Source organism: Meles meles, chromosome 2, assembly GCF_922984935.1.
Source record: "Meles meles chromosome 2, mMelMel3.1 paternal haplotype, whole genome shotgun sequence".
NCBI classification, from domain to species: Eukaryota; Metazoa; Chordata; class Mammalia; order Carnivora; family Mustelidae; genus Meles; species Meles meles.
In genome coordinates, this window is record NC_060067.1 from 12,838,618 (window position 1) to 12,865,449 (window position 26,832).

The window sequence follows — 26,832 nt, forward strand, 5'->3', positions numbered from 1 at the left end:
GAAGGGAGAAAGACTCAATGTTCTAATAGATATCTACAATACACTCTCATAAAGACTTTTTAAAGATTATATGAAAGTCATCTTTATGTTGGTATTTTTTAGCTACAGGCAGAAACTTATTATTACTCTACACTAAATAAAATCTGCCTGATGTCATTAATCTCATATTATGTAAATTTAAGCAATTATGGGGTTGGAGTATGTATCAATAAAATTACTCAAGACTCAGATAATATCTTCACCCATATTTAAAAAGTACTGACTCTAGGCCTAGTATTTCCCTTCCTCTACAGCAGAGTACCCCACCATGATTTAGAGGATACATTTGGTAATTATGGAATTAGTACATAATGTATTTATCTTAAAAGATGGAAGAAAATATGCTACTCACCACCTTAGAATATTGGTTAATTCACAAATTTGACTGAACATGAGAAACAAGAATAATCCTGTTAACCTCAATGGTATATATTCTTTACCAGTATTTATTATAAATGCAGTGTGCTACTGGTATATTAGGCAAAAGGGATATAAAATGAATGAGATATAATCCTTGTCTAAAACAGCTCATACGCTAATGAGATTAGGTGTATGAGACTAATGCATGAACACATAATTCTAAAGCAGTGGTTCTCAAATGGGAAATTTTGACCCCCACACATTCATGCCTGGTTAGCATCTTGGTTATCATGATTGCAGGGGGGATGCTACTGGCATCCAATATGTGTAGGTGAGGGATTCTTCTGAATATCCTGTGATGAACAGCACAGCTGTCCATAACAAGGAATTATCCATCTCAAAATGTTAATATTGTCAGTGTTGAGAAACCCTGTTATAAACTTTATATACATTATATATAAAATTATATATAGTGTAATATATGTAATATATGTATATAGAGAGTTAATGTATATATAGTATATATGTATATGTAATTAGTGTATATATATAATAAAACCTGTTATAGGTTTTATATTATTATATATAAATAATATATAAGTACTGTATATATATAATAGTTATAGTATAACTAGTATAGATATATAATTAATACTGGTAACTATATTAGCATACATACATATGTAGACATATGTAGCTATGTGAATAATTATACACACACACATACATAGATGATGATGTTGATGATGAAGATGACACCAATGATGGAAGTATCAGAAGAGCCATAACTAATCCAGTTTGGGGGCAGAGGAATTGTTAGAGAAGACCTCCTAGAGGAGGCAATGGTTGACTTAAATCTTACAAGATGAGTAATTGTTAAATTAATGAACCACTATACCTAAAGGAAAAGTAAGAAGAGAAAATGTTTGATACTCTTGGAGCACAAAGTACAAAAGAAATTTGAGATAGTGACACAATTTGATACTCAAAAGCACGGTTCAGTAAGGCATCATCTCTCTTTGGCAGGCTGTGGGACAAGGAGGAGTAAAACTGCAAGTCAGAGTCTGCGGATCGTCGGTGGCACACAGGTGGAAGAGGGCGAATGGCCGTGGCAAGCTAGCCTGCAATGGGATGGAATCCATCGCTGTGGGGCGACTTTGATTAATAGCACATGGCTTGTGAGTGCTGCTCACTGCTTTAGAACGTAAGTCCTGAATGACTGGCTTGTGAATGAATGGGGATAAGCAAAGTGCATTGGGGCTTGCCAGGAAGGAACCACGTCAAGAATTTGGAAAGAAATGAGTTTAATATAAAGATAAAATATATGTCACAAAGAGGGGACACTCATAATTCTTAGTAAGAGGTTTGTTTTTTTTTTAAAGATTTTATTTATTTATTTATTTGACAGACAGAGATCACAAGTAGGCAGAGAGGCAGGCAGAGAGGGGGAAGGGAAGCAGGCTCCCCGCTGAGCAGAGAGGCCAAGGCGGGGCTTGATCCCAGGACCCTGGGATCATGACCTGAGCTAAAGCAGAGGCTTTAACCCCAGGACCCTGGGATCATGACCTGAGCTGAAAACAGAGGCTTGAACCGCCTGAGCCACCCAGGCGCCTTAGTAAGAGGTTTAATAGTCTGGAAATGGAAATGGCTTCAAAGTACATGTAGATAAATTATCCATTGATAAATAAATAATAGTTTGTCAAAGGAAGCTAGAGTTTTAAAGAAATGTTAACATCATCTTTTGACTTTGAGCTTGATGTCAAAGAGCCATATATATATCTTTGCTGTATATCTATGAGAGATGGGGTTGGGGATAGTCGGTTTCATCTCAGTGGGGAAATTCCACATGACAAGAAAGAGTTAAGTATGAAGAAATTTTGTAGTAAATTATACAGCTGAGTAAGTTGACTAGTTGTATGCCATAGAATGGAGACCTTTCAACACAATGCAAAATGCCTGTGTATATAGGATAGTAACACTTTGTTATATTTACGCATAGCTTTTTCAGTTTTCAGAGAAATGTGTATTTGTAGGTAGGGAACATGGTGCATAAAATACATTTGGTTCTTTCATTCTGTGCAAAATATGCTTCCCATATGTCTCTTGGGGTCACTGATTCCTAGAAATGACGAAAAGCCCTACGATCTGGGCTGAACAACTCAGATGCAGAGTGGCATGTGTCTTCCAACAACCATGCCACTGTGGCTTTTCTACCTGATGATACTCCTGAGCCTGATTCTCAGATTAGAAAGAGTTTGTTTCTATACGTAGAAACTGTAATTTTAAAAAGAAAACTTATATTGACTCCAGCGGCTTAAATTATTATTAATATAAGTCATTACATTGGTAATATGGTAAAGTGGAATTTATTCTTTGTACTTTTCCCTCAGGTATAAGGACACGGACAGATGGACTGTTTCCTTTGGAGTAACAATAAACCCTCCAAAGATGAAACGAAGACTTAGAAGAATATTTGTCCATGAAAAATATAAGTATCCATCACATGACTATGATATTTCAGTTGCAGAGCTTTCTAGCCCTGTTCCCTACACAAATGCAGTACATAGGATTTGTCTCCCTGATGCATCCCATGAGTTTCACCCAAGCAATGAGATGTTTGTGACAGGATTTGGAGCACTGCAAAATGACGGTGAGCATTTGAAGAGAAGTCAAACCGTAGTAACTCAATTTGGTATTCTAAGGCATTTAAAGGATGGAGTGTCATTATGCCAAAATATGTTGGCAGGTTGGTAATATGGACCTGGGCAACTCTGACCCTATTTGTGAACTAGGTCATTTAGAAGACACACACATTCCTTCATTGCTATAGGTTACTATCAAGTGCCTCACTATTACTGTAGTAATGGCGCTTGGTAAGGTGTCCAATAAACATGGCTGAACTTTTTAATAGGGAATTAATCACGTAAGAGATTGGGCATCATTAATATACCCAATTGTGAAGATGAGAGAATCATAAGGTCACCATTCTCCTATTGAAATAACATTCCAAGTTTTGACACAGGATGGAATTCACTTGAAAAACTTGAGATTCTCTTATAGGTACATAACTTTTCATTTAAAGTAGTTAGGAAGTAATTCTTTCCCAAAATATGACAGTACCTGAAAAAAAAAATTCTATATTGCCATCTCATCCAATAATTTTGATTTTCCTGAGGTTTATAGAATATATGTATATATACAAATATAAAGACTATTTTTTCCCTTTAGGTAGTAGTCAAAATCATCTTTGGCAAGTACAGGTGGATCTCATAGACACTCAAACCTGTAATGAACCCCAATCTTATAATGGTGCCATAACTCCTAGAATGTTATGTGCTGGCTCCTTGAAAGGAAAAAGAGATGCATGCCAGGTACGTGGTTTGACTAGCAGTATGCTGCAGAATTTTTGTTCGCTTTTTATTTTGAATTTATTATAGATCTATAGAAAGTATACAGAGGGATCTCCCATGTTTTGATTCATTTTCCCCAAATGTTATATCTCACATTCCTATAGTACAATATAAAGCTAGGAAATTGACATTGGTGCAATGTGTGCTTCTAGTTCAATGGCATTTTTTACATATGCAGATCTGTGTAACCATCATTGCAGTTGAGAATTATGCCATCACCACAAAGATCTCCTTTATAGTAACACCTATTTCTCTATCACTTTCTTTTTTCCCTAAATTTTTATTTAAATTCCAGTTAGTTAACATACAGTGTAATATTATCTGCCAGTGTATAATACAGTGATTCAACACTTCCACACGACACCCCATGCTCACCACAAGTGCACTCCTCAATCTCCATCACCCATTTCAACCATCCCCCCACCCAGTCCCCTCTGGTAACCATCGGTTTGTTCTTTAGTTTCTTGGTTTACCTCACATTCTCTTTTTTCCCCTTTGCTTGCTTTTTTTGTTTCTTGAATTCTGCATATGAGGAAATCATATGGTATTTATCTTTATCTGACTGACTTGTATCGCTTATCATAATACTCCCTAGTCCATCAGTATCATTGCAAATGGCAGATTTCATTCTCTTTTGTGTCTGAGTAATATTCTGTTATACACACGCACACATACACACACACACACACACACCCTACACCTTCTGTATCTATTCATCAGTTGATGGACATTTGGGCTGTTTCCATAACTTGGTTATTGTATATAGTGCTGCTATAACATTGGGGTGCATGTATCCCTTTGAATTAGTATTTTTGTATTCTTTGGGTAAATACCTAGAAGAACAATTGCTGGACACAGAGCAATTTTATTTTTAACATTTTGAGAAATCTCCCTACCGTTTTCTAGAGTGGCTGCATCAGTTTGCATTCCTACCAACAGTGAAAGTGTTTCTCCACATCCTCACCAGCAACTGTTATTTCTTGTATTATTGATTTTAGTCATTCTGACAAGTGTGAGGTGATATCTCATTGTAGTTTTGATATGCATTTCCCTAATGATGAGTGATGCTGAGCATCTTTTCATATGTCTGTTATCCATCTGTATGTCTTCTTTGGAAGAATGTCCATTCATGTCTTCTGCACATTTTAAAATTGGATTATTCATTTTTGAGGTGTTACGTTTTATAAGTTCTTTATATATTTTGGATACTAACCCTTTATCAGATACATAATTTGCAAAAATCTTGCTCCATTCTGGAGGTTGTCTTGTAGTTTTGTTGATTGTTTCTTTCATTGTGCAGAAGCTTTTTATTATGGTGAAGTTGCTTTTGTTTCCCTTGCCTCTAGAGACATATCTAGAAAGCAGTTGCTATGGCCAATGTAAATCCTGTATCACTCTTTCATCACTAACGCCTGCAAATCATGAATCTGTTTTCCATCTCTACAATTTTGTAATTTTGACAGTGTTATATAAATAAAATCATACTGTAGCTTTTTAAAAGAATTCCATTTTGATTTATCTATTAGTGTTTTTGACTAGGCTATCACTGTGGAAAAATTTTTGTGGTTCCTCTCAGTTGTATATACACAACTTATAAGAGTCTACTGGTGTTGAGATTTTACTAGTTCGAGTGTAGTGTAGAATAGAAAACTTACTTCCCCTTAAGCCTCTTTATGTTTCCACGTTTATAATGATAGTACTGATGTAAATTTTAATATTTCCTCTACATACACTGAGAACCACATTAGATAATGTTTTTGCTTCAAGTTCCACTTTCCTTCAAGAGTTGAAGGAAAGTCTGTTTATTCATAATTTTGTTCTTTATTCCTTCCTGGTTTTCTAAGATTTTCTCATATCATTCTTTACTGTTTTAGAAACTTCTTTAGCCTTTTTTTAAAATGTACATCTACTAATGACAAATTCCCTCACTTTTTCTATCTACAAAATCCTTCATTTCTTATTCATCCTGAACCATAATTTTGTCAGATATAGAATTTGGGATTGACAGTTCTTTCCTTTCAGCATTTAGATCATGGCCTCTGTGAATTTCTGGTGAGAGATGTGCTATTACTAGAATTGTTTTTTCCCTGTAGATGATCTGCCATTTCTTTATTGCTGTGTTCAAGATTTCTCTTTGTCTTTAGTTATCAAAAGTTTGATTGTGTCTTGCATGGATTTCTTTGGGTTAGCCTGTTTCGGGTTTGTTCAGTTTATTTATTTATTTATTATAGCAATAAATAAAATATCCTTACTCAGCTTTTTGGATGTGCAGACTCGTGTCTGTTGACAAATTTGGGAAATTTTCCACCATTATTTCTTTGAATAATTTCCTAGCCCCACTTTCTTCTTTGTATCCTTCTGAGAGCCTAATAATAGGAATGTTAGTTGTTTTGTCACAGTCTCAGAGGTCCCTGAGCTTCTTTTTATTCCCCCACCCCCATTCCTGATTGTACTGCTCAGATTGTGTAATTTCTGACATTCTATCTTCAAGATCACTGATTCTCTCTTCTGTCATCCTTATCCTATTGAGCCCATCCAATCAGGTTTTTAATTATTTCATTTTTCAGTTCTAGTATATCTATTTAATCCTTCTGTATATCTGCTATTTCTTTGCTGAAACTTCTTATTTTTTAATTTGTTTCAAGCATAGTGGTAATTGCTCATTAAGACATTTTTTTAAAAGATTTTATTTATTTATTTATTTGACAGAGATCACAAGTAGGCAGAGAGGCAGGCAGAGAAAGGAGAAAGCAGGTTCCCCGCTGAGCAGAGAGCCCGATGTGGGGCTCGATCCCAGATCCCTGCGACCATGGCCCGAGCAAAGGCAGAGGCTTCAACCCACTGAGCCACCCAGGTGCCCCTCATTTAGACATTTTTGTAATGCCTGCTTTAAAATCTTTGTCAGAAAATTCCACTATCTGTCTCATCTCAGTTTATCTGTTGATTGTCTTTTCTCTTTCGAGTTGAGATTTTCTGGTTCTTGGTATGATAAGTGATTTCCAGGTATATCTTGGACATTTTGAGTATTATAAAACACTGGATCTTACTTAAATTCTTCTGTTTTAGCATGCTTCCTCTAACATAACACTGGTTGGAATAGGTAGGTTCTACCTCATTTCCTACTCATCTTCCTTTGACACCCAAATAGGGGAGAAGAACTTTGTTACTGCTGGATGGAGGTGGAATTTTAGACTCTGTATTAAGCTTCCTCTGATACCAGTCTGGCCGGGAGAACCTTGTTACTGCTCCTCAGACATCATGGGGTAGTGGCCTCATTACTGTTGGCAGTGGGGATAGTCCTGACTTTGCACTAGGTCTCCTCTGACATCACCCTGAGTGAGAAAGGTAGGCCTCATTTCTACAGGGTTGTAGTCTATGCTTTCCAGTTGGTCACCATAGGCAAGAAAAAGAAGGGTTTCATTATCACTTGGCAGAAATCAAAGTTTAGTTTCCAACTCAGTCTTCTCTGGTAGAGGAGGGGATATTCTTACAGCTTGGTAGGGATAGAAATCTAGGCTCCCCACTTTGCATTTGCTGATGGGGGTTAGGATAGGGCCACAGTTTTTCTGTGTTTGGTTGGAGTAGAGCAGATAGTACCTAAAAGCTTTCATCCTCCAGGGGCACCCGAGTGGTTCAGTTGTTAAGCATCTGCCTTCAGTTCAGGTCATGATCCCTGTGCCCTGGGATCAGGCTCCCTACGCAGTGAGAAACCTGCTTCTCCCTCTCTCCCACTCCCCCGGCTTGTGTTCCCTCTCTCTGTCTCTCTCTGTCAAATAAATAAATAAAATCTTTAAAAGTATATGTAAATTAAAAAAAAGGGTTTTTTTGTCCTCCATAGGTTGCCCCACTTTAATTTCTTTGACTAGAGAAAGAAGGGTTTTCGTGGGGCTATTTTTTCACCCATATCTGTTGGCAGGTTGCTAGATTAACATTTTTTTAAGCTCTATGTTCAGGGTAAGTAGAGCAAAAAAGTAAATTCAGGGAGCTCATTGTTTTATCATTCCTTGAGTCCTAAGGTTCCTAGGTCCCCTGGCTTCTTCTATTTACTTTTCAGTGTTTTTTATATTTATTTCTAAAGTCCAGTTTTTAAAAAGTTAATTAATTATTATCTTTTAAATTTAGTTTGGGTAAAAAAATAAGTAATTCTATTCTATCTTGGTCCAGAGCATAGCTTTCCAGTACACAAGCTAGCACTGTTTGCCTGCTATGACAGCTATGATCTCTATGTCTTCATCTACATTGCTGATAGAATCAAGGCCAATACTGATTCCATGGGTACAGTTGCAAATACTCCTATAATTTTAATTTTGTGATTTGACAGATCTTATGTTTACTATGCACTCTCTAAGTTTCAAATTGGTTTTTGAAATTACATGTTATTCTGTATATTTTGCAGTTTAGATCCATACAGTGGTATATTATTCATTTCTAAGATTTTTTTTCAACTTTTCATGTTTTTTCTCTCTCATATACACACTACTTTTTTTTTCTTTCATTGGCTTTACTTCCCTTAATCCATGACTGACTTCACCATTGTCCTTTCCCAACTTTTACCTCTGGGTCAGTCAATTCAGCATTGTTCAATTTGCTACATTAAACTCTTTCACCCAACTGAGTTTTCTCCACATTCCTAGCAAACACTCAAGATTAGACTTAACTCATTGTGTTTCTTTGTCCACTCTGAGACCCTGATTATTCCTGGAGGAAGACATGGGACAATATAGATAGTTCCCATTACAAAATTCTACAGAAAATTCAAGTTGATCCTGTGAATAAAATACTAAAATAAAACCAATTTAATAAAAGACACACACGGAAATATACCCATAGTCTTCATTATTTGCAGATTCTGTGCCTATGAATTCACATATTTGCTAAAATTTGTTTGTAAATCCCAAATCAATTATCAAGGCACTTTTGTGTTCATTCATGAACATAAGCAGAGTGGTAAAAAAAAATTCGAGTCACCCAATGTGCATGTTCTCACCTGAGGTCAAAAAGGAGATGCACTGCCTTTTGTTTCAGCTCTCATACCATAAATTTGTGTCTCTTTTTTGGTCTATTTAGTGCCACATTTTCCTCATTTTTGTGCTTTTTGTTAGTAACTTCACTGTTTAAAATAGTCCCCAAGTGTAGTGCTGAAGTAAGGTACAAGAAGGCTGTGATGTGCCATCTGGAGAAAATTTGTGTGTTAGGTAAGCATCATACAGGCATGAGTTACAGTGCTGTTGGCTGAGTTCAACATTAATGAGTTAATAATAGATCTTAATGTGTCTTTAAGTGAAACATACATAAAATATGGTTAAGTGTTGATCAGTTGATGAAGATAGGACCAGAAGCTCATGGAAATCAAACCCTTTATTTCCCCCTGGAGCAATGATTCACTATTCACTAATTCAGGGTTTATGACAACTTCCTAAAAAAGAATTGCTGTGAATAGCAAGAATCAATTATATTTTATTTGGCTTCTTGATAGTCATCGAATCATAGTTTAGATATTCTAGGTCTTCTCTTGCCTTAATCTCTGGTCTTACTTGCCTCTAACATTACCAAAACGTATGATTTTGCATTCGTGATCATCATTTATGATTTTTATTCAAATATCTCCGCTTTTATTTATGGTTACTTCCTTCCTAAAAGTCTGAAAGGAAGAACTGTATGACTCTTTCGTATTCTAAATTATTAATTTCAAATTTTGAAAATATATTTGAAAATTTCAAATGTATGTATAAGTAAAGAGAGCTATATAATGAACCCCAATGAACTTATCACCTAGTCAACAATTATCAACTCATGGCCAATTTTACTTCATCCCTATATATCTTTTTTTAAAAAATATTTTATTTATTTATTTGACAAACAGAGATCACCAGTAGGCAGAGAGACAGGCAGAGACAGTGGGGGAAGCAGGCTCCCCGCCAAGCAGAGAGCCCAATGTGGGGCTCGATCCCAGGACCCTGAGATCATGACCTGAGCCAAAGACAGAGGCTTTAACCCATTGAGCCACCCAGGCGCCCCTCATATATCTTAACACGATCTTCTCAACTCTTCCTTCTCCACCCTATTTTTTCAGATCTATTTTGAAGTAAATCCCAGATGTCATATAATTTCATCTGTAAATATGCTCTCTACCCTACAATGCCACCTCCATTATGGTATTTGATGCAAATGTTCCTTTTCCTTATAAATTTGGGGAATTAAAGAGAAGGAACGAAGTTTCACTTTGTGGTTATAAAACCCCGCTTTCCTACTTCGGAAAACCAGTTTTTTCCTATCTCTGGCATGAGGGTTTTTTTTTCCCTCATTTTAGGTCCAGTGTTCACAATTTTTGACACTTGACCAGTTCCATATACTTTAAAATCTCAAAATTCATCCGCAACATCATATGCAAAAATCTTTACTTGGATATCCTACTCTTTCTCACCTCAGTGCCATTTGGCTACCTCTTCTTTCTTAAAATAGATTCTTCTTTGGGTTCTATGATCCTGAAATGTGCTTATTTCCCCTCCTCTTTCTCCTACCACTCATTTCTGGTTCTTTATCCTGGTTTCTCTTTCTCTCTCCCTGTTTAAGTCTTAAAGTCTTAAGACTTACTATCCATTAAGACTCAGGTCTTGGGTGAAATTTTTCTCTCTTCTCACTGAAAGAAACTATATTTTCTCTGAACTCAGTTGTCCCTTTAATGACTTCCAAATCTACATAATCATAATTAAACTCTTGTGCAATTCAGTCTCACATTTTCACCTACTCCAAAAACATTTTTATTTATAAGTTTTAAGTTTTTAGTATAAGATTAAAACTTGTATATGTGCCATCTCTAACTCAACAGGCATTATGAAATGTTAGAGGCATACACTGAAGATACAGTGGCTTCCATTCCAGACTACCACAATGAAATGAGTCAAATGGGTTTTTTTGGTTTCTCAGTGCATATAAAATTTATTTTTACACTCGACTGTAGTCTGTTAGGTATGCAATAACATAATGTATAAAATAACCAATGCACATTCTGTAATTTAAAAATACTTTATTGCTAAAAGTTGCTAATCATCATCTGAGCTTTCAGTGAGCTGTAATTTTTTTTCCTGCTAGAGAATATTGCCTCAGTATTGATGGCTGCTTACTGATCACAATGGTGGTTGCTGAAGGTTGGGAGGCTGAGTCAATTTCTTAAAATAAGACGGTAAAGAAGTTTGCCACATAGACTTTTCCTTTCATGGATTTTCTCTATAGCATGCAATGCTGTTTGATAGCATTTTATCCACCATAGAACTTCTTTCAAATTGGAGTCAATCATCTGAAACTCTGCCACTGCTTTACCAACTAAATTTGTATTCTAAGTCCTTTGTTATAATTTCAACAATCTTCATGTCTTCACTGGGAGTTGATTCCATCTCAAGAAACTACTTTCTTTGTTCATCCATAAGACACAATTCCTTGTCCATTAAAGTTATATGGTGAGATTGCAATAATTCAGTCCCAGCTTCAGGCTCCACTTCTAATTCTAGTTCTCTTGCTATTTTTTTTAAATTTTTATTTTTTAAAATTTCTTTTCAGTGTTCCAGAATTCATTGTTTATGCACCACACCCAGTGCTCCATGCAATACATGCCCTCCTTAATACCCACTACCAGGCTCACCCAACCTCCTACCCCCCCAAAACCCTCAGTTTGTTTCTCAGAGTCACAGGCTCTCATGCTTTGTCTCCCCCTCCAATTCCCCCCAACTCCCTTCTCCTCTCCATCTCCCCATGTCCTCTTTGTTATTTCTTATGCTCTACAAATAAGTGAAAGCATATGATAATTGACCCTCTCTGCTTGGCTTATTTCACTCAGCATAATCTCTTCCAGTCCCATTCATACTGATACAACATTTGGGTATTCATCCTTTCTGATGGAGGCATAATGCTTCATAGTATATATGGATCATACCTTCTTTATCCAGTTGTCCATTGAAGGGCATCTTGGTTCTTTCCACAGTTTGGCAACTGTGGCCATTTGTACCACATTTGCCATGACTTCATCCACTCAAGTCTCAAACCCTAAATTTATCCATAAGGATTGAAGTCAACTTCTTCCAAATTTCATTTAATGTTGATATTTTGACCTCTTCCCATTAATCATAAATGTTCTTAAAGGCATCTAGAATGGTGCTTTCTTTGATGAAGATTTTCAATTTACTTTAAAGGAATCACTCTCTATGGCAGCTTTATCCTTACAAAATGTATTTCTTAAATAATAAGACTTGAAAATCAAAATTATTCTTTGAACCATATGTTAGCAGGCATGAAAACAACATTACTCTTGCCATACATCTCTATCAGAGCTCTTGGGGAACCAGATGAGCAGTAATATTTTGAAAGAAATCCTTTTTTCTGAGCAGTCATTCTCAACAGTGGGCTTAAAATATTTTGTAAAGCATGTTGTAAACAGATGTGCAATCATTCAGGCCTTGCTCTATTTCTATAACAATGGAAGAGTAGATGTATCATAATTCTTAAGATTCCTAGGATTTTTCAGAATGGTATGTGAGCCTTAGCTTCAGCTTAATGTCACCAGCTGCATAAGCTCCTAACTAGAGAGTCAGCCTGTCCTTGAAGCTTTTGAAGCCAGATATTGACTTATCTTCTTTAGCTATGAAAGTCTTAGATAGGATCTTCTTCCAGTAGAAAGCTGTTTCACCTACATTGAAAATCTGTTTTGGGGCACCTGTGTGGCTCGGTTGGTTAAGTGTTTGGGTGGCTCAGTGGGCTAAGCATCTGCCTTCAGCTCAGGTCATGATCTCAGGGTCCTGGGATCCAGCCCCATCCATCTCCCTGCTCAGCAGGGAGTTGCTTTTCCCTCTCCCTCTGCCCCTTCCCCTGCATGCGCTCTCTCAGACTTTTTCTCTGTCAAATAAACATAATCTTAAAAAAATAGAAAATCTGTTGTTTAGTGAAGCCATCTTCATGAATTATCTTAGCTACATCTTCCAGTGCAGCTTCTACATCGGCAACTGCCTTGTCACCTTGCACTTTGATGTTATGCTGGCAAATCCTTTCCTTAAACCTCAGGAGCCAATCTCTGCCAGCTTTGATCTTTCGTTCTGCAGCTTGCTGAGCTCCTGCAGCCTTCACAGAACTCAAGAGAGTTAGAGCCTTTCTCTGGATTAGGTATTGGCTTAACATAATATTGTGGCTTGTTTCTTCTATCGAGACCATTGAAACTGCATTATCAGCAATCAGTCTGTTTTGTTTTCTTATCATTCCTGTGTTCACTGGAGTAACTGTTTTCATTTCCTTTAAGAACTCTTCCAGGGGCACCTGGGTGGCTCAGTGGGTTAAAGCCTCTGCCTTTGGCTCGGGTCATGATCCCAAGGTTCTGGGATCGAGCCCCACATTGGACTCTCTGCTCTGCAGGGAGCCTACTTCCTTCTCTCTCTCTCTCTACCTGCCTCTCTGCCTACTTGTGATCTCTGTCAAATAAATAAATAAAATCTTAAAAAAAAAAAAAGACCTTTTCCTTTGTATTCATAACTTGGCTGTTTGATGCAAGAGGCTTAACTTTTAGCTTGTCTCAGCTCTTGACATACTTCCTCACTAAACTTAATTATTTCTAGCTTCTGGTTAGACTGAGAAACACACAATTTTCCTTTCACTTGAACATTTAGAGGCCACTGTAGGATTATTAATTGGCCTAATTTCAATATTATTGTGCTTTTGGGAACAGGGAGGCCCGAAGAGAGGGAGAGAGATGGGGGAATAGCCCGTTGGTAGAGCAGTCAGAATACACACATTTATTACGTTTTCCCTCTTATATGGGGCACAGTTCATAGCACCCCCAATTACAATAGTAACATCAAAGCTCACTGATCACAGATCACCATAATAAATATAATAATGAAAAAGTTAGAAATATTACGAGAATTGCCAAACTGTGACACAGAGACACAAAATGGAAAAACAGCTCTGATAGAGTTGTTTGACGAAGGATTGCCACAAATCTACTCCTTCATTACTTCGCATCGTAACCACTAAATTGACTTCCTGGTTTGGCTTCTAGTTTCACAGTTTCTGTTATGATATGTAATCCTGATTAAATTTCCTGTTTTGCACTAAACCACTCACTGAAAAGAACAGGATTTATGGAAAAAAGGGGCCAGAAACAGACCAACAGACCCCTCAAAGGCTATGCAACTTTGTACCCAGAGAATTAACAACAGCAGCAGAATTGTGTCTTGAAAAATAACTAGGACAGTATGGGCAGGCAGAATGCCCAGGGTGACTGGTTACTTACTTAGGGTTTGTTAAAAACGCAGAGAAATGACAAAGTGGATGGACCAGCTTGCTGGGGCCAAGGCAGTGCACATGAGAGGGTAGCCCCGAGCAGAGGAGAAAGTGTAACCTGCCAGGATCCATGAAGGGAGTGAAGCTGTGGTGTGTTTCTCTGGCAAGGGAGTCCAGGGCACAGGCAATTTTTAAATATTTTATTAAAGTAGAGCCCCAAGGCTCCCTTCTCAGGGGGAAGTCTGTTCTTCCCTCTGCCCCTCCCCCAGCTTGTGCTGTCTCTCGTTCACTCTCTCAAATAAATAAATACATTCTTAAAAAAAAAAAAAAAAAGTAGAGCCCCAGGGACCTGTGCTTGTGCAAGAGCTCAGTTGAGAGCTTGTTCCTCTTCTGAAGATCATAATTCTGTTCTCATTACCCTGGCTTCCCTACCTAAGACAAAACACATATAAACAATCACAACTTCTAATACACCGATTTAACCCCCCATTCACTAATCATGGGTAAGCTAACTAGTTTAAGTAGGACAATCTTTGCCTATTTGACACTTGTCTACAGACATCACCTGATACAATTTGTAAGGCTGCTAACTACACTGCTAACTTTTTTCTTTGATTACTTAAGTCTCAGACTCTTTTGTACCTTTCTCTTAAGTAGATTTAAATTTTGTGACAAACCATAAATGACTCTTAATCTCACAAAACAAACTGGGGGTTGTTGAGGGGAGTTGGGATTGGGAGGGGGGAGGGGGCTATGGACATTGGGGAGGGTATGTGCTATTGTGAGTGCTGTGAAGTGTGTAAACCTGGTGATTCACAGACCTGTACCCCTGGGGATAAAAATATATTATATGTTTATAAAAAAAAAAGAAAAAAAATTTTGGATCTCTGGAATCTTCTATTTCTTCATCGTAATCAGTGCTTTCAAATAGGCTGGAGTTTCAATTACCAAAATGATTTATTTGTATGTACCTGAGGGCATGTATTTATTTTCTCTTAACATTTGAGGGTATAGGGCACCTGGGGGGCTCAGTCGTTAAGCGTCTGCCTTCGGCTCAGGTCATGATCCCACTGGGATCGAGCCCCACATCAGGCTTCCTGCTCAGTGGGATGCCTGCTTCTCCCTCTCCCACACCCTCTGCTTGTGTTCCCTCTCTCCGCTGTCTCTCTCTGTGTCAAATAAGTAAATAAAAATATTAAAAAAAAAATTGAGGGTATAGGCAAACACTTAACTGTTAACTGATTTAAAAATTACAGACACATTATTACAAATTCAGTTACCATTAGTATTAGTTAATATTTTTACATGAACAGGGGCACCTGGGTGGCTCAGTGGGCTAAAGCCTCTCCCTTTGGCTCAAGTCATGATCCCAGGGTCCTGGGATCGAGCCCCACATCGGGCTCTCTGCTCTGCGGGGAGCCTGCTTCTTCCTCTCTCTCTGCCTAGTTGTGATTTCTCTCTGTCAAATAAATAAAATATAAAAAGAAAAAAATATATTTTTACATGAACAAAAGCAAATGCACAAGGAAGTTAATACAATGCAGGGCAAGAAATCTGGACTTCTGAGTTAGACCATTGTGGATTTAAATTCATTTCTGTCCCTGAATAGCATGTGCCATCAAGCAAATTACTTAATTTCTGCGAGTTTTGGTTTCCTTATTGTTAAAATGGAGAAAATGAAACCTCACTTCACATTTTGTTACCAGAATTACACGAGTTAATGAGATAATATGTAATTAATTAAGAGCTCCATAGAGTGCTGAACACTTAGTGGGTGGTCAATATTAGAGACCCCAGGATTTTGAGGAAAAATCAGCTTGTACCTTGTTTTTATGACCTGTATAAAGAAACAGGCCTTTAGAGTTCACAATGCATAGACAATTGGAATTTCTGGTTTTAAACATGTCTTTACTAAGTTCTGTTTTATGCCAGGCTCTATGCTAAGCACTTGATACTTACTGTCTTACTTAATCTTCAAAATTATCACTGGAGGTAGGAATTATTAGGAGCATTAAATATAAATTAAAGGTCTTAGCTACCTGGAAGAACCAGACTTGAGATTTAAGCCAGGTGTCTGACTCTACTGTCTGTGCTTTTATCAGTAATAGACTCTTTTGGGAGCTATGTCATAGTGATAAGGGATATGAGGAATTATCTTCTCAGATGTACCAGAGAAGAACACTGTTCTCCAAAGAGATGGTGCCTTTAATCTCAGTGTGCCGACCCCTGAATGTAAGCCAATACCCTAGCTAGTGGACCTTCTCTTGTCTGTGAATTACTGACACGGGGGTATGGCTTCTGCATTTGAGCACACTGAAAACTTTTGAAAACCGCCCCTTTCATTAAACGCAAGTCAGGAAAATAAAGAATGCTGCTGCAACCAACTGAATGATTAATGACTAATTTCTCCCTTCTCCTGTAGGGTGACTCCGGAGGACCGCTGGTCAGTGCAGATGCCAGAGATATCTGGTATCTTGCTGGAATAGTGAGCTGGGGCGATGAATGTGCCCAACCCAATAAGCCCGGTGTTTACACTAGAGTGACTGCTTTCCGGGACTGGATCCATTCCAAAACTTGTATCTAAGAGAGAAAACCCTAGTAGAATGGAACACATTGTTTGTGTATGGACCATTCTCAGAGAGACAGAATCCCAAAAGAAGTCCTGCAGATCACCCGGATTGGACCCATCTAACTAAACTGTCTGCTTGATGCGCTTGTTTCTTTTCTGCTCTGCTCCACCCTGAGCGTCCTGCTCTGCAGATATGTTCTGTCCCAATTTGCATTCACTTGTCTTCTAGAAGTTTTGTCATCAAAATTTTGGCTTGTTGACATAAATTTCTTATGCATATATACAACCTGAAGTGACTCCTTCTTTCATTTCCCCAGAGTCTCTCATCTTAATAAATCTCCACTTTCCAGGGGCAGGACAGAGTGAAAGGAAATGTAAAAAGGAAAGAACTACATTTTTTTATGTATAAAAAAGTATTAAGAGGTTTTTTTTTCCCCCCTTAATGGAATGAGGAAAATGATCACATTTGTTACAACAGGTCAAGCAAACAGACCCCAGAACACCAAATACTTAATGTTAGAAAAAGAATGGGAATTAAGGAAATACACAGTTTTATTTTCATTTCTAGCTAACAAGTACAGAGGTAAGTGTGCGGATGATTCTGTTTTCCTGTGGCCTATAGTAATTATACAAACTCTATATAATGTACTTGTTCTAAGTTAAAGCAAATAATATTTTTTAATATTTCACTGTTGAGGGTATCAATATATAATAGTAATAATATCATCCATTTGGTTGATATTATGATAGTTCATGAAGAAGGGGAAGATGGGAAAATAATACTACTCAATGTATTTCAAATTCTTTTCAGATCTGAGGTTATGAAAATTCATTTGAAAACAACCAGTATACCTTATATGTTAAGATTTTTTGTTGTTGATAGAAGAAAATGAAAAGAGTATCAGTCCAGAATATTGAAGGAAATAGGATTATCACCAAGTGCTTCTGTATTTGTGTTTTAAATTTTTTCACATACAAAGCCTTGAAGGGAATAAGGTCCAGGTGTTAGGGTGTAGATACAGTCATGCAAATTGAGGCCAGAACTCCATTTGACATGATGGCACGTCTTTGCCTGCTGCTGAATTTCCAGCCCAGGATTGGACCACTGACCTCTTGGACTTCTCTGGGCTGAGATGGGAAGATTTCATAGGAATTTATCCTGGAAGCTGCCACCCTGCTATGTCCAGTATAGCACTGAATTACTAATTGCTTGCAGACAAACTGAAGAGTAAAGGCCGAATATCAACCACTTTCATAATTTTAGTTTTGGTAAGTAACTACTGAGCAGTTAGAGACACAGCATGCAGATGATCTAGGCCATTATGAAGTTAGTTACAACTCCTGCCATTATCTATGCTATGTTAACATGGTGAGATTACAGTAAATTTTTCCATTACCCTTGCCTCCTCATATACAGCTACTCATCCAAGTTCTGTATTGGACCATAACCACTTTGAAAACCAACATTAGTAGGAAAAATTTGACCTTTACTCACCCAAATAATATTGGCATATGAAAGGGTCAGATTTAGGTGCTTGGCTAAAATAAAATGGAAACTGACATGAATTGACAGTGTGAAATATTTTGCATAAATTATTTTTGCTTCATTTAATAGATGTTTTGAAAAAAACAAAATTGATGCAAGTGGTGAATTTTAAACAAAGATTTAAGTACATTTCAAACAAAATCACTCAGTGTTCCATTCCAAACGGATTCCCTGTTTTAGTACATTCTGCAGTTGGGCCTCTAGGTGGCACCTACAAGCTGTAGAAAGATCGAAGGAAACCGATGTCTGGATCTTGAAGTAATAAAAACTATAGTAGAAATTCTGTATTAAGCTCTTATAAAAAAACAAGCAAACAAAATACAATTCCTCTTTCTGAAGTGACTTAAAAATGAATGAATATAAATTTACATCATGATTAATATTTTCCAGATTTCTGAGGGTAAGTTTCCAAACTAAAAATTTATATGTAATTGAGTAATTTCTTCTGCAAACAATCTTGAAGAGACTTAAATTAAGGAGAAATTTTAGAAGTTTAATTTGACAATGACATCATAGTACTCAGAGAAATATTTTTGATACTTTATTTTTAAAAAATTTGAGAAACAGAGGTTGGGTCACAGTGAAAATATGGGCAATAGTTCAAACTTAATGTGCCCAGAGAAATAGATAATACAGTATATCATGTTTTTAAAATAACTTTTTGAAAGATAACATGTAAAGAGCTTCAGCATTCTTGAAAATATCTCATTGGAGAATGCTAAGAAGTCATGACTGGAATAATATTTATTAATTGTATAAGAGGTAGGGAGTTCCTTCTATATCTTTAATCCCTCCTCCCACAGTACTTAGTAAAGTGCTCTGTATGTAATAGGCTTTCAATAAGTATTGATTTATTTTTTTATTATGCAGAAAATGGGTTTGTTGTTGTTTACTCATCGATTTTTAGAAGTAATCCAGATTTTATATTAACTGTGTGACTTAAGCCACCTAATTGAACACTCTAAGCCTTAATATTCCCACTTATGAGACAGGGATAATGATATTTACTTTAAACGATTGATTGTAGGGATTAAAATGAGATACTGTTGGAAAGTGCTTAGCACACTTCTTAGAATATAGTAGGTGCTCAAGAAATGGTATCTATTATAACTATTGTAATTAAACTGTAATCTTGTTTTAAGCAATTGGTACTTGATCATAATAGTTTGAATAAATATTTTTGAAATGAAGAGATAATTAGATTAACAGAATGAGCTGGTTTCTTGTTTAATGACTATTCCTTGAAGCTTTCCTTGACTCCCTCAAGTGAATATAACATCCTTTTTTCTGAAATTCCTTATCATCTAAAAAAAAAAAAACTTTAAAATTTTTTTTCAGAAACTCATATGTTTACATACAGTTGTAAAATATAATTCAGAGAGGTCCTGTGTATCCTTTACCTAGTTTCTCACAATGATAAACATCTTGCTTGGCTATAGTCTAATACCACAACCAGGAATTTGACATTGAGATCATCCTTCAATCCATCAATCTTATTCAGATTTCACTGGTTTTAAAGACATGCAATTATATGTGTATGTGTGTATTTAATTCTATGTAATTTTATCATGCATGGATTTGTGTAACTACCACCATGGACAAGATATAGCATAGTTTGATCTCAAGCTACCCACAGCCACCTGGCTTCCTCCCTATCCCTGTCCTTAGTCTCTAACACCTGGTACCACTAATCTGTTCTGTATCTTTATAAGTTTGTCTATTCAAGAATGGTATATAAATGGAATCATACAATATGAAAGCTTTAGAGGTTAGCTTTTTCACTCAACATAATTCCATTGACATCAATCCAAGTCCTGTGTGTCAGTGGTTCCTTCTTTTATTGCTGAGTAGTATTCCATGGTAGGGACATACCACAATTTTTTTAACCATTCACTCACTGAAGGGCATTTGAATTGTGTACAATTTTTTACTATCATGATTAAAGCTACTACAGCATTTGTGTGTCAGTGGTATAGGTTTTTTTTGTGAACATTCATTCCTCTGGGATTAAAAGCTGAGAGTGCCTTGATTATCATTTGATAAGCACATGTTTAATTTTTTAAGAAACTGCCAAATTTTTTGCAGTTGGCTTCTTACCATTTTTTTAATCTCTCTGTACATATATTTGCTTCCCATGGCTTTTAGATATGTGTGAATAGATCTGATTTCAACAACTAGCCAGTCCCCTGTAGGGACCATGACTGATTCACTTTTATAAACTTCAGAGTTCATTGGAAAGTATATATTTTTTTTAAATATTTTATTTATTTATTTGACAGACAGAGATCTCAAGTAGGCAGAGAGGCAGGTAGAGAGAGAGGAGGAAGCAGGCTCTCTGCTGAGCAGAGAGCCCGATACGGGGCTCGATCCTAGGACCCTGGGATCATGACCTGAGCCGAAGGCAGAGGCTTTAACCCACTGAGCCACCCAGGCGCCCCGATTGGAAAGTATATTATTTATGGCACATACTCAATAAAGATTTATTAAATGAAGAATGATGGTAGTAATAAAAATAAGCAAACATAACAATACATGAGAAATTTTTAAAAAGGAATTACTTTGTCTAGAAAAAATACTAGTATTGTCTTCATGAGTGTATTATGCTATTATTTTTATAATTCTGGGCTTTACCACAGTACCTCCAAGTATCTCATACTGTTTGATAAATAATCTTGCTCCCCACACTTTCCCACAGGGTACACAATCAAATACAGAATAAAAGGTATGGATTATATGATGATCCTATTCTTGTGCCTCTTTATTTCTTGATACATAATGTCCTTAATGGTTTTCTGACACATCTGTATTGATTTCTACACTGTACATGTGGAATGGATTCCAGTATAAGGAAATACTTCATACATATTGTTGATCTCAATTTTAATAATCATGACTACAATTTTTTTGTCCTAATAAATTTTTTAGTGTACAACTCTCAGGGTGGAGTGGAAGACAGAGACCTGTGACATGCAAGTAGGAGATGTTCCTTAGTTGACACTGATCCATTAATCAAAACCACTTTGGCACAGCTGTACCCAGCTTAAGTAAATACCACAGTCCAACCCCACACATACCTTTGACTCATGGACTTCTCCTTTGCTTCACCACCATATGACACTTGCTTTTTACCACAACCCTGATAAAATCCAAATCTCCACCTACTCTCTTCCTATACCATGCCATTGAACATGTTTAGAGAAAAATACAAAACCACACTGACAGGTCTAACTTCAAATTCAGGATCACAAGCCTCCAGTAGACTCTCGGTGCTTCCCCAACATAATAACCTCCTCTAGAATTTTGCCTAAACGCATGTGATCCTTTGCTGTTCGCCCTCCCGTTCTCTTAGATGTCTATTTCACATCTTTTCCTCTCCTCAGTTCCCCTAATGCCTCCTTCTCCATCCCCGTTCTCCAGGAATGATCTTGCTTCTCACCTCCTCCACTGAAGACTGAAGCTCTCTGAGGAAACCCTTCACCACCTCTGTTCCCAAGTCAGCAGCTGCTCCTGACAGTTGGCCTTCCTACCTGTTGCCCAGGGGCTCTGACTGAAAGCCAATCCCTCCACCTATACAACAGATCCCACCTTCTCTCACCTACTTAAGTAATTTGCTCCTGCAACTCTTCCCTCCCTTTCCTACTTAGTCATTTTCTTTTTATTATTTCCTTGATCTTAAACAAACACACATACACCCAAAAAAATTATCTTGACTCAACTTTCTCCAAGAGTTGCTGCTCCAAGACTTTGCAGGAAAGCTTTTTGAAGAAATCGGTCTATATTTACTGTCTCCTATACCTGTCCTTCTGTTATTCCTTAAGCATATTTCAATCAAATTTTGGCTCCAAAATTTCACTAAAACTGCTCTTTGCAAGGACATTTGTTGTCTCCATGTTGCTAAATCTAATGATAGAGTTCTTATCTTGAATGTCTCATCAACAGCATTTGGCACAGTTGATCTCTGCTTCCTCCTTCCTAAACCTTCTTTTTCATTCAGGGCATTGCATATTCCTGATTTCCTACTACTCTCAGACTTTGTACTCATAGGTGAGTCTCATTTTCTGGTTGCCATCCTCGTCCTTGACATCCTAATGTTGGCTGACTCCAGGTCTAAGACCTTGTTACTCTTCCTCAGTGATCTCATTCAGTTTCATGTTTTGTTTTGGGTTTTTTTTTGTTTTGTTTGTTTGCTTTTGTTTTTAAGATTTTATTTATTTATTTGACAGAGAACATGCAATCGGGGGAGTGGCAGAGGGAGAAGGAGGGGCTCAATCCCAGGACCCTGGGATCATGGCCTGAGCCGAAGTTAGCCACTTAACTGACTGAGCCCCCAGGTGCCCCCAGTTTCATGGTTTTAAATACCATCTACGTGATGACATTTCCAGATTCTTATCTCTACCACAGAACTCTCTCCTCAAATCCAAGTTCTTATGTCCAATTGCCTATTGTATCTTCATTAAGATGTCTAGTAACCATTTCAAACACCATGTGTCTTGTTTCCAAACATGTAATACCCAATATCTTCTTCACCTCAGTCAATGCCATTCTTCCAGCTCTTTGGGCTCTAAACCTCTTGACTCCTCTCTTTCTTTCACATCCCCCATCTGAATTTTTTTTAATATAATAACCTCCTCTAGAATTTTGCCTAAACTCAACCTCACTTGTCCATTATTTGTAAATTAATCATCTGTTTCCTTTTGAAAAGACTATCATTTGCTACTTCCTTTATTCTCTGAAGCTCCAAAATTCCAGAGACATTAGATTCATTAGTTCAGTAATCATTTTCAGTTGTTCTTACTACTGCGGAATAGAGTTCATTCTGGAAAAATAAACATGAAAGCATTTATAATAGTAGCTTCCTAAAATCTTTCATTCCATTTGAGCTTCTGCTACTTACAATTAGCTTCCTGTTCATGGTTGTCAAGGCACATCGTTAACCTGCAGCTTATTTGTTTACTTGTTTACTGAAATATTGTTGCCACACGATGCTAACATTCGTTTCAGGTGTACAACACAGGGTTTGACAAGTTTTTACATCATGCTATGCTCACCATGAGTGTAGCTACCATCTCTCACTACACACACTATTACAATACCACTGACTGTATCTCCTATGCTGTAGGTTTCATCCCTGTGACTTACTCATTCAGTAACTAGAAACCTGTATCTGCAGCTACTCTCTTTAGACAGCAATTGGAATAATCAACTTGTCTGGCCATTCAGTGACAATAATTGGTCTCCAGTTTTCTCAACTGCCAAAATTTGTATTTCCAGCTACAAACTTTTCAATGAACTCCAGTCTTATATAAGCCATTGCCTATTTAACAGCTCCCCATAGACCTAAAAGCCCTCTCTAATGGGGCGTGTCTGAGAATGAGGTCTTGATTTCCAACTTCCATTCCATATTTTTTCTGAGTATTACCATCTCAGTGGCATCACCATGCACTGAATTGCTCAGGCCCCAAACTTTCTACCACATTTAATACATTAGTGGATCCTACCAAGTCTACTTTCAGACTGCAACAATTTCTTATGACCTCTGCAGTCCCAATAGCCATGTTTCTCACCCAGACAACCACAACGACATTTCAACTTTCTGTCTCTTGCTCCTACTCAGCCTTGACATTTAGTTTCTAGCTTCACACAACCACCACTTGGAGCCTATTGAAATACGTTTGATCACACCGTTTTCTGTTTTAAAACCTTATAATGGCTTCCCACCAAACTTAGAATAGATTTCAAAGTTCTCATTACATTCTAAAAGGTTCAATAAAAAAAAGCCAAAATAATAAAAGTGACTATCATCTCTAGATCAGTGCTAACAGAAATATAATGTAAGCCACACCTATATTTTAATTTTTTAGTAGACATATTTTTAAAAAGGTAACAAGAAACACATGGAATTAATTTTAATTATATATTCTTAATCCAATTGTGATATTGTGATTTATACTAATTAATATATATTTGGTCTCTTAAGTGAAGCGGGTGGTCCCAAGATGGTCCATCTTGGCATGAAGATTATTTTGGATTAAAAAGCTACCAAAACCCAGCAGACTCAGGAAGAGCTCTTTACTTCTCCCCTCGACTGCCTAAAAAGAATTTAGAAGGATGACCTGCTCTAGGAAGAGAGCTATCACCATAGCTCTATTATACTACAAACTAGATATTATAAAAAGGGGATGGACCTAGAAAAGCCTTCCCTTTGTTTCTTCAGACTTGCCTAGGTTGTGACATAGTTGGCTTACCCTGAATTACAATCTCTATATCCTAATAAATTCCTTTTGCTGGTAAAATAACCAGCTATTTTATATTTATATTTTATATATTTTATATAATATATTTTATATTTATAAATAATATATTTATATATTTATCTATTTTTATATATTTATAAATATAAAATATATAAATATATTTTACATTTAAGTTTGACAATACAGCCATAGTAGTTCAAAATACTGGACTTATTTATTATTTTTGTAATAAAAGATTTAGTGAGGATTATTCAAAGGCTTTAGTGGCTTAAAAACAGTTTATTTCAAATTAATTTTTGACTTATAGAAATATAATAAAATATTATTGCAAATATTTTGCAATATTGCAAAATATTGCAAAAATAATAAAAAGTGTTCTATTAAATTACTCACCCCACCATGTCTAATGTAAATATTTTGTATAACCATAGGACAACTACCAAGAACAGGGAATAACATTAGTCCAATATTATTGGACTACAGACCTTCTTTGGATTCTTAAAAAATCTGGCAGCTGGGTACCCAAGGGGATACTAATAATTCTTTTACTAGTTTTAGTACATGTCGAAAACCACTGGTCTCATCCTTTCAGGATTAAAACCCTTTACAATTTTAAAGGATATAGAGTAACGTCCTTAGCTCCTGGAGTTTTTTTGTTTTTGTTATTGTTATAACTCATTAAAATACTCTTAGGACAATGTTTTCCACACTTCAGTGTCTATAAACTTACCAGGCTCATTTGTCAACAATTTGTCTTGGACCCCATTCCCAAACCCTCATACATTTGGGCTGGGGGTGCCTAGGAATGTGCATTTTAATTTTTTTTTTTTAAGATTTTTATTTATTTATTTGACAGAGAGATCACAAGTAAGCAGAGAGGCAGGCAGAGAGAGAGGAGGAAGCAGGCTCCCCGCGGAGCAGAGAGCCCGATGCGGGGCTCGATCCCAGGACCCTGGGATCACGACCTGAGCCGAAGGCAGCGGCCCAATCCACTGAGCCACCCAGGCGCCCCGGAATGTGCATTTTAAATAATCATTTGCTGGTGGATCACTCTTTGATGATCATGGCTTAACAGGCAGATTTGGTAGAAATCAATGTTGTATATTGGAAGGGTTTTTGAAAGACCTGCCATCAGTTATCTTTCAACTTGATTTTTTTAAATGGCTCACTAATACTTTTTAAAAGAAGTTCAAATATCAATTCTTATATTTTACTATTAAAACATACATGCATTACCTGGTGGAATACATTGCCTATTTTTTTTTCCTGATATAAATTAGAACCCCATCAGTCACAAACCCTGTGAAGTGTCTTCAATGCAGTAAAATCAATCCTGTTGGCAACCCAGCCTCTAGAGGTGGGAAAGCAAATAGTTCACACACAAAAGGAGTTAATGTAGCACCAAAATGTTTGTACCTTCCCATTTCTTTCTCAATCTTACATAGTCTACAACGCAAACACACACCAGTTGTCAACCCTAACCTCTTCTGGTGCACAGTTCTACATTTACCACAACTCCTGCTGCATTTTCCTTCTTTTTTTTTTTAAGATTTAATTTATTTATTTGACAGACAGAGATCACAAGTAGGCAGAGAGGCAGGCAGAGAGAGAGAGGAGGAAGCAGGCTCTCTGCTGAGCAGAGAGCCCAATATGGGGCTCAATCCCAGGACCCTGGGATCATGACCTGAGCCGAAGGCAGAGGCTTTAACCCCCTGAGCCACCCAGGTGCCCCTGCATTATCATTCTATATCCCTATTGGCCACTCAGAGACTATGTAAGGCCAATCATATATTCTGATGAAGTTCTAGAACATAGGTGAGGTTAGGTGGGGTGAGTTCCGGAGCCAATGACCAAGAAAGAATTCTTGAGACATCTTTGGTGCAAAATGGTGGTTTATTAAAGCACAGGGACAAGCATGGGCAGGAAGAGCTGCTGCCCTGGGGATGTGAGGAGTGGTCTATTATATACTTGTAAATTGGGAGGGAGTTAGGGATGATGCAAGTCTCTAAGGAATTTTGGAAGCAAGGTTTCTAAGATCTTGAGGGGCTAGCTAGCTATTATCTGGGGAAAAGATTATTCATTACCAGTAATAAAACCTTCTAGTGAGGCCCTTTAGAGATATATCAGTGGGCTATATGCTTGGGAATGATTGTGGACACTATCTTGGACGTTTAGAGTTAAAGTTTCTTAAAAGAATTCTTTTTTTTTAACAGATTTTATTTATTTATTTGACAGAGAGATCACAAGTAGGCAGAGAGGCAGGCAGGCAGAGAGAGAGAGAGAGAGAGAAAGGAGGAAGCAGGCTCCCTGCGGAGCAGAGAGCCGGATGCAGGATTTGATCCCAGGACCCTGAGATCATGACCTGAGCCAAAGGCAGAGGCTTAACCCACT

The 26,832-nt window shown here is 37.1% G+C and overlaps 1 protein-coding gene across 1 annotated transcript in view; it reads left to right on the top strand.

The window, feature by feature from the left end:
* The window catches only part of TMPRSS11E (transmembrane serine protease 11E), a 68,699-nt gene extending 52,043 nt beyond the window's left edge, over positions 1-16,656 (top strand). Inside the window, exons 7-10 of the mRNA XM_045997371.1 lie at positions 1,426-1,603; positions 2,790-3,049; positions 3,628-3,770; positions 16,495-16,656. Of these exons, the coding sequence (XP_045853327.1) occupies positions 1,426-1,603; positions 2,790-3,049; positions 3,628-3,770; positions 16,495-16,656 (743 nt within the window). The remainder of the gene's footprint in view (positions 1-1,425; positions 1,604-2,789; positions 3,050-3,627; positions 3,771-16,494) is intronic.
* Positions 16,657-26,832: the final 10,176 nt, after the last annotated feature.